General features: G+C 33.6%; 1 protein-coding gene across 1 annotated transcript; it reads right to left on the minus strand.

Annotated features, from left to right (window-relative positions):
• Nucleotides 1-2,034: 2,034 nt before the first annotated feature.
• Nucleotides 2,035-7,878, minus strand: LOC106775810 (protein SMG7L). The gene is made up of 6 exons (XM_022787220.1): nt 7,580-7,878; nt 6,083-6,178; nt 5,397-5,999; nt 5,178-5,300; nt 4,864-5,066; nt 2,035-4,406 (listed from the first exon to the last, which is right to left on the minus strand). The coding sequence occupies exons 2-6, from the start codon at nt 6,140-6,142 to the stop codon at nt 2,645-2,647; spliced, it is 2,751 nt and encodes a 916-aa protein (XP_022642941.1). The 5' UTR covers nt 6,143-6,178; nt 7,580-7,878; the 3' UTR covers nt 2,035-2,644.
• Between the last annotated feature and the right edge of the window lie 1,320 nt (nt 7,879-9,198).

The raw sequence follows: 9,198 nt of genomic DNA on the forward strand, positions 1-9,198 counted from the left end.
CAAACACTTCGTAGTCCACAATGACAACTTCGATTTGCATGGTTGGGTAGTATTTAGAGATGCGGTGAAGGACTAATCTATCGTGGAGTTCGAGAGAAACTCGTTTGGCATGGCAATCGTCACCTTAATTCTTGAGTTAACAAACGGTTAACACGGTGACGTCGGTGTCGTATAGCTTCACATAGTTCAACCCCTGATCTTTAGAAGCTCCACCACCTTTGCCGGTGTAGGAAGGTCGTTTGCCAACCTTCATAGTTTACTCCTACGGACCTGCTTATAAGAATTAGAGTAACGATAAAAATATAGCCATGTCCAGTCAACAAACAAAAACTTATAAGAAACACTTTTTTTTTTTTTACTTGTTTCATTTTTTAGTATCTGAAGTTTATGATATATGCAAAAGTTTTTAACATACTAAAAATATGAAGAAAGAAAAAATAGCAGCTCTAAAAATAAGTATGCAATTAAATTAAAATTTGTACACAAACAATAGAGAGATTATGAAAAATAATATAAAAAAATAAACTACTATAAACAAAAGAAAAATAAAAGTTATCTTAAACGGATGTGAACTTTGGTGTTGAAGGTAAAAACAGATATCCACGTTCGTTATATCTTTGATAAATGTTCACCAAAGGACAAAACAGGAATAGGAGGTATCACAAACAGTCCGTAGTGGTGTAAGGAGCAACGTCATTTACTTTTTGGGTATTTCACCTCATTTCAACATTTTATTCTATATCTCCAATTTTTTGTTAAATTTTAAATTTTTAATATAACTATTATATAATATAAATTATATTTTAAGAATTTTTAAAATATGAAAATATATTAACTAATATTATATTTTTAAATTAAATTATTATTAAATTTAAAAAAATTATTAGTCTTGAAATTAAATTAAATAATTCTATATTAAATAATAAACTAAATTTTAATGATATCAGTCCAAATATATGATATAAAAAATTGATAGAGCAAATTTTTTTAAAATTTTATTTTTTATTTAAAATCTAGTAATAAAAATATAGCTTGCGAATTGAGACTAGAAAAGATTTAAATACTGATTCCAACCTTTGATAGGTCTTTTAAAAATAAAATAATAACGAGAGACAAGCTCCAAATCGTACCATACCTTAAATGAATGGTAATTAACCTTAATAATAAAGGATACTCGACAGACTGAGAATCATAATATTTGAGTCTACCTTTCTGTAAGAAAACTTTGTCCTACTTTGCTCTTTCATGGTTATCACCCAAAGTTAATTTCACTTGTCACACAATATGAGTCCAATCCAATAACAGCCATTTAGAATTAAATACAGACATCAACAGAACGAGAAAAAGACTTATATAACCACACACCTCTGGAACCAATCACAATTCACTACAACAAGTATTATTATAAAAAAAATTACTTTCTTAATATAATAATTTTAATTTTTGTTAATTTTATTTTAATTTCATAAATTTTTAATATTATTATGTGATTAGTTTTTAATATTTGTCACGTATTTATTAAAGAAAAAATCAACATTAATATGAAATCATGCATGATTTCAATTATATTAAAAATACTTATTTTTAATAAACGTACACGTACAATTATTAAAGATTAAAAATATGTTAAATTACCTACAAAATATTAAACTTCAAATAAATTCAATGAAATTAAAATTTTTATCAGAAAACTTAAACTTTACTTGTTTTATAGTAAAGACTAATATGTAAGTATTTAATGTACTAATATGTCTTCTTATCCAAAAGAGCTTTGTCATCACTGGTGCTTGTGCATTCACATCATTAGCTAAAGGTCACAGGATTACTAGTTTGAATTATGATAGGTGCAAGTACTATATTCTAAAGATTTAGCATACATTTTATTTTATTCCAAATAAAAGGTGGGAACATGTTAAGGTTACACTACAATAATTGCATTCAAAAAACTTGTTTCTATTGCCACAAAAATGACTAAATTTGAATAGCAATCCCCTTTTACTTGGGTTTCCTCAGCAATAATTTTTGGATATAACATACTCAACGATAAATCTGTCATCATAATATCATACATCTACCTACAGTTTACATCTCACTGTACATAATCTCATATATATCAGCAAACAAGGCTAGTAAACTTGTATTCAGAAATCATGGGTCCCACTTCTGAGAACGAGAAATTCCTCTTCTAACCCTACATATCTTGCAAGCATATCTTAGCAAAGATGAATTCAAATACAAGTGTGAATTTAATGTTGGATATTTCATCCACTGTGTAAGATTCCTCAATTTGTTAAGCAAATGACCGAAACATCTCTATGCATGAATGATATACTTACATATGCTTGGTAAAGAAACAAACTACACAAAGTTTTTCACCTCTGAAATGGTTCCCGGAACAAAAGTTTCAGATAGAAGTTCCAATTTCCCATGAATGTATCTCTGACATTAGGATCTAGCTGGAGTCACCATTCCTTCTCCTTCAGACACTCTAGCAGAGACTGTGGCTCATTCCTCAGGTTTGTCACTGCACCACATCCACACTGGCTTGGTCTTTGAAAATTGTTGTAGACACTAGTTTTGTCAACACCAAAAACAGATAAAAAACCAGGCTGCAATAGTGGGGGCCTTGGGGGCTCCATTTATGTCACTGGTTAGAAGACAAAGGGTTGTTGTTGCTCCAACTATCAAATTGATCAAACCTGTAAGTATCATGATAGAGAAAGTTTACAGGACCAGGAGTATTCAAATGAGTAGGTAGCATGTAATTGTTGGTCGTTTCAGGTTTGTAGTTCTCTCTATACCAACGCAGCCATTCTGAAGAAGTCATTCTTCCAAGTGATGGGTATCCATTAGAAAGAACAGAAAATCTAGGATCATATCCACGTGGTCCATAAGTAGAACTCCAATCTGAGTTGTCTGGAAACAATGGAGGAGATAAACAAGACTGTGCATCCGTATACCATGTAGCATTATCAGGAAGTAATGGAGCAGATGGCACTGGAAGGGAATATGTAGCAGAAGGGGAATAATGGTAGATTGAAGACTCATCTACTGAACTTGCGACCGAATTTTCAGTTTTATTGATGGAAAGACTGACCAAAGATGAAGAGGCTATTTCCTCAATTGGCTGCAGCCTTTTCCCACCAAGGTCATTTGTTCCATTATTTTTGTAATCGCTCAAGCTTCCTCTACCAAGCACCCAAGCATTGAGAGAAGGAGGGCCTGCAGAGATTAGGGCTTCAGGAAAAGTATGTGCATTTGATTCCTTTGTTGAAGATTCTTGTTGTTTAAATGATCTGTCACTCCTTAAATCCAAAAATCTGTCATGGAATTCCCATGGATCACTTTGAGTTTGAGCTGGGTTTTGTGCCATAAGCAGAGAACTAGCACGGCGCAAACAATCATTAGACTGAACGCTTTGGTTGTCCTTGTGTTTTGGTGACATCTGGTCAACAGTGGACTTAGAGGGGTGTGATGGTGCTGAATTATACCTTGTGAGGGGCCTGAAGAGAATAACTTCTTCCTCTTCCACTACATAAGATTTTCCAATGGTGCTGGATCTACTTGGATTATCCTCTCTCATCCATTTGCCATACCCTCCCGAGTCTTCTTCAGATTGTCGATAATGCTCTTCCAATTTTGTGTTATTGCTATTGGACTCCACATTTTTTGTTTCTTCCTTGTCGTGATCTTCATCTGGTCTAGCCACATGAAATTTATTTCCTAATTTATCATATTTAATCCACTTCTGCCAAGTCTTTGATCTGGTGGCCATCTTTATCGCTGCTTCTCTGATGCGCTCAGTGCGCAAATCAATTCCACTTTCAAAGTTGTCTAAGTGTTCCCAATTACCACAGAAATCCAATGAGACATGTGAACGAGCTATAGGTATAAAGCCCCTCAACTCATAATCCTCCCACAGAGGAAATCTATCAAGATGCTTTTTGGTTTCCTTTCTATCAGTCTTTAGTTGATTCAGAAGTTCAACAAACACATAAAAAAAATAGGAAATAGCTCTTGTACAATTTTGGTCGGTTGCACTTATGTCATGTATGCTTGAACACCACTCCACAAAGACAAGCACTGAAGGCAACAGAGGGCAATGATTCAAAGAACTCGCCTTTAGGCATCTTTCAGTGAAACGTCCCATCAAGCTAAATGCAGCAGCTAATGCCAGTTGCCTCAACTGCCTTTCATTTGTGTCTTCAGATTCATTTTTTCCAAGTAGATTTGTGAGGGAGAATATGATAATAGAAACTGCTTGTATGGCTCGGAAAGGACCTCTTCTGGCTAAGTCCATTTGACTATAGGATTCCAACGTGGTCTTTAGTTCCCTGTCTTCTAGCTCCATCATCTGATCCAATCCTCCAATTGTGGATGCCAATGCAATAGAGAATTCCTCCAAACTGATTAAGTAAATAACGGTAAACAACAGAAAGCACACAAAAGGAACTAAATGTCCACATGAATCTATATTAAACCTCTGACCCAACACATAATTCAGAAGAGCATCTAGCTATCTAGATATTTTTTACAGCCGACTATGAAATTACTTTTATTTTATTCTCACCCTTTTAATTATAATTTTAATGCATGCAGCTATTATCAGTGTATTTAAAAACTTATCATCGGTATATTCCTTTTGACGTTGAAAACCTCAAATATGATCTTCATAACATAAAGAGTGTCCACGATGAATTAGTTATTAACTGTGAACTCAGCAGACTTGTTCAAGAGACACTAATGAAGGATATGGAAAATATGCACGATTCATTGACAAAAATAGGAAAATTGAAACAGTAAAAGGGTAAGATAACATGCCAAGAAAAGTTGTAAACCAAATAAAAAGAATCCAAGATATACCTTGACGATACGAAGAAGAAACTCATTGTTCTGACGACAAGTGACCATAATTTTGTAAAATGATTATTTTTGCCTTCAAACTTTTTGCAGTTTGAGCTATCGTCTTTGCCTTGCACCTTGGTCTCTTCACCAATTCTGCAAAAAGGTTTCATGAAATCTACAGAGACTTCGCTGGAAATAAACTCCAGAGGAGATGATCTATTCTGCAATATCAATAGAGACACTTGAGGAGATGAATGAAAGTATAAGATGCTTAGAAACATTAAGCATACGGATAAATAGCAGTGCATTAAAGAGCCTAAATGTCGTATGACCTTTTCAAACAACAAGATAAGGTTGTTCCAGGCATCGGGAAAAGGTTGTTTAACTGCTAAACTTCTTATACAGTGGTAGAGAGCAAGAAATTCATCACCGATATATGTTGCCAGTACAGCCAACTGCAAACGAGAAAGATTACCACCATTTGATAAAAAAGACTAACAAATAGAAGGCAAAGTTTCTCATGCAACACTGCAATAGGTAACAATCATTACCTGATTTTGTGGGTTACCACTGTCTGGCCAAATCCTTGTCGCCTCCAAATAATGTGTGGCAGCAACCGACCAATTATGATGTTGAATATCTGGGTTTTCACATTGTTGCTTATACCTGGAGAGATCCCCCATACAAACTAGGCAGCGATGACACAAATACTGGCATTTCTGCATGACATCTGTTTCGACAGAAGCATAATTCCAACCCTTTTTATAAAACAAAGCCTCCACGGGGACTCCAAAATTTTTTCTAATTTTGACAATCAGAGTTTGGTAAAATTCAATAGCTTCTGTCAGAAATATCTTAAATAGCTTTAAATGACTGTCATTGTCTCTATGCACAACATGATTTTGAGGCGTTCCTGATATTTTGCTTTCCACGTTACCAGAGCTTTTCTTTATTAGTTTTCGAAACTCATCGATATGCTTATAGTGCAGCTTCCACAGAGAATATTCAACATCCTGAAGTTCTGAAAGCATGAGATCACTCAAGATTTTTATCTCATAACCAGACCGAACCTTGCGGTACAAGTCTTGAGTATCAGAGTGCAAAAGTCCTTTAGAATGCATGAATGCCCACAACTGCTTTTCATAATTCCCAATCTGAACAAAAGTTAACTGATATCAATTAAATCACATTTCCCAAGTCCAAAACATAACAAAGAATCCTAGTTTTGGAAAGTCACCTCTGAGAGAACCTTTTCTTCTTTATGAATTCCAGGAGAAAGGGATAGATTGCTTGTCATGGTTCAAACTAAAAAATTCGTTCAAAGTTGATGCATCTGCTTGTAGCACAAACAGGGCCTGTCAGTTGTGTCATTCTTGGTACAAGGAAAGGCGGAAATTTTAAAAACTAACGAAAAAAATGAGTCTAAAAATCTTAATATTCGATTTCAACATACTAAACAGTTTATACTCTAAATATAGTTACCACCACCAAAATCACACTATGAAATTTAATTCCAAGACTAAAATTTCAATTTCCAGTTGAGTGGTGTCTGCACAGAGAAGAGGGCTTTTGATGCTCTGTTCAACGAATCGAAGGAAACTTTTAATGGATTCTACAACTAACATGAAAGTCAAAACATGGATGAACTTTTGTAGATGAATGAGTGGTCAATGCAACCAATAAAGGAATGACCGCGTAGACACAATTGCTCCCCGATGTTTAATGCAATACTATGACCACCATTACATGAAGCATACTTTTGTCATGTAATTTTGATAAAATTCTAATGTTAGTACATAGCAAGTTCTTTAAATCGTGAAAACAAAGGGCAGTTGATTTCAATACCACTAATTAGCAGAAATATTTGACAGTCCTTTTAACAGAAAAATGGATTTTGTATTTCTGAACTAATATCTTGTCCCCTAAAATTCTCTCATATCAACAGCAAGCAAAAATATGCGAGTATTTGAATAAGCAGCCACAACTTTCCCATGACTGAGAAAACGTGTAGAACGACGGCAGTCTCAAGACAGAGGTTGGTTTTGTATCTTTTTATGAGTGAGAGAAAAATTCAAGGTTGCGCAATGAGAAGGAAAGGAAAAGAAAAAGAAAAAGGGACTAGCCCTTGAATTTTCCACCCCATAATTTAAGGGATACCAAATCGACAAAAAGAATAACAGACAATTAAGCACATGATACCAAGAGCCCAGCACCTTTTCCATTCATGGAAAACACGCATCCCTAAATGAAATATCTAACTCAAAAGTTGTGCTGTGATCTATGCAAACGACTTCTTAAGGGAGGAACGACAGTGACCTTATTTGAGAAATATCATCATCATCTTTGTGGATAAGTACATATGAAATAATTCAGGAGGCGATATAACCATGTTTGAGATAAGAGGACATAGAGAAAACCAAATAACTCAATATGAGCTTTTTTTAGGAGTGAAGTATCAATCAGACTAGCGTAGCAGTTTGCTAACATCTCAATATCCAAACAACGCATCAACACGCAACACAAGGGGCAAGCAAGCAAGCGTTGCCACCACAACCCTAAATAACGCAAAAAAGAAAGAAAAAAGAGCAAGAAATAAAACCCACATCAACAAAAATAGACACAGCATAGACAAGACCAAAACGAAAGAAAAAAAAAATACAGATTTTGCTATTCTTTAAGGTGATAAGAAAGTATGAAAATGAAGTATAAGAATTTAGAGAAAAACAAATATTACCAATGGAAGAGGAAAGTCATTAGTGAACATTTGTAACTGGGGTAAGCTAGCGGCATGAAATGAAGCAGAAAGCGATTCGAAATCAGCGAAAGCAAGAAAGAGAAAGAGAAGAAGATGTAAGCGGAGAAAGGGAGAAGAAAGAAGCAAGAAGAATTGGACCACTAGTAGGGGTTTCTGTTGTGAAACAGACAAAGTAAAAGGTGGGATTATGATGAGGAGACTGAATACAAGACAACAATCTTAACCATATTCAGGATTTTGATATAGCTTTTTTCTAATGGTAAAGAAATATGTAAAACGAATAAAATAAAGTGCTTTATCATCATCATCATCATCCATCTTTATGACTAAAATATGAAGGATCACTGTCTGAACGAGGACAAATCATCTGCGTGTGTGCCTAGGGACACATCACAATGACTTGTCTAGGGTCAATAACACAACTAAAACCCATCACACTTTCTTACATACAGAATTCGATCAGAACACCAATTCAGCTCCTCTACAGTTTACGAGTAAATAAAATAAAAAAGATTCGTTTTTATTTCTAAATTTTGTGATTTATAGGAATAATTTAATTAAAATAACTTAATATCTTTGCAGCACTTCAACAATTCAATTAGAAAAATTTCGACACAGTGGTAATTACTTTAAAATCTCGATATCTTCGCTGACAAACTTTCTACCGATGCTGAAACCAAGTGACAGAGAAGGCTCTGGAACTATAACACATCACAATTTGGATTTATATCGAAAAGCGACAGATACAGTCGCATGAAAACGTTAAAAAACTACGTACAATCATCCTGATTTAATCAATTTTACTTTCGAAATTTTAATTTCCAAAACCCAATCTATGAATAATTACTTCACTGTAAAACGTTGGCAAAATTTGGTATTAAAATTTCATATAGGAATATTTCAGCAATTGTTTTGTTAATTACTCAATGATTTTGAAAGTTTTATATTTTATTGTGAGAGTTTGAATGATCTGATTTTAGAAGTTTGATTTTGACTGCACAGGTGTGCATGATGGATTGGGTGTGGTGAAGGGTAGTTGGGAGGTCATGCATTCAATTAAATTTTCAGAACCTCTCAAAAACTGAACAATGTCTTTATGCCACTGGCTCAGTCTCACATCACAACAAGTTTTGGTCAATTTCATATCTTATTTATTGGTTGCAATTTATTGAATCTCATAATTTTTAATAAATATTGAAATATGTGTCATGTTCGAGTAATGAGAATGAGCTATGAGCTGCAGAAGCAATTTTGAGGAAGAAACAAAAAGTTTAATTTAGGAGAATAAGTTTTTGCAATGCAGTCTTGCTTCTCAAAATAACGTTTTTTCTTTCTTAAAAGTAAAGAAAAGACTAAATACAATTTTAAATAAAATATAACCTAAATATATATATTTAAATTTTTATTCATAATTTTTTAAGATGAAAAAAAAAAACTTAAAAGCATAATGTTGCGTTAAAAAGGTTTGATTAAATTATTAGTAATACAAAACAAAATTAATAAAGAAAATATCAATAAAATACTGCACCCTTTACTTTTTATCTGTCTCCATTTTGAAAAAAAAAAACATTTTTTACTGTTATTATTCTATTTTTATT

Source organism: Vigna radiata, chromosome 10 (assembly GCF_000741045.1).
Source record: "Vigna radiata var. radiata cultivar VC1973A chromosome 10, Vradiata_ver6, whole genome shotgun sequence".
NCBI classification, from domain to species: Eukaryota; Viridiplantae; Streptophyta; class Magnoliopsida; order Fabales; family Fabaceae; genus Vigna; species Vigna radiata.

Excerpts from the sequence above, each read along its gene's own strand:
- LOC106775810 (XM_022787220.1), bottom strand. The coding sequence starts at position 6,142 with ATGACAAGCAATCTATCCCTTTCTCCTGGAATTCATAAAGAAGAAAAG. Across the intron at positions 6,000-6,082 it reads AAGAAAAGGTTCTCTCAGAG|ATTGGGAATTATGAAAAGCA; the intron begins GTGACTTTCCAA and ends ACTTTTGTTCAG. Across the intron at positions 5,067-5,177 it reads TTATCTTGTTGTTTGAAAAG|AATAGATCATCTCCTCTGGA; the intron begins GTCATACGACAT and ends TTGATATTGCAG.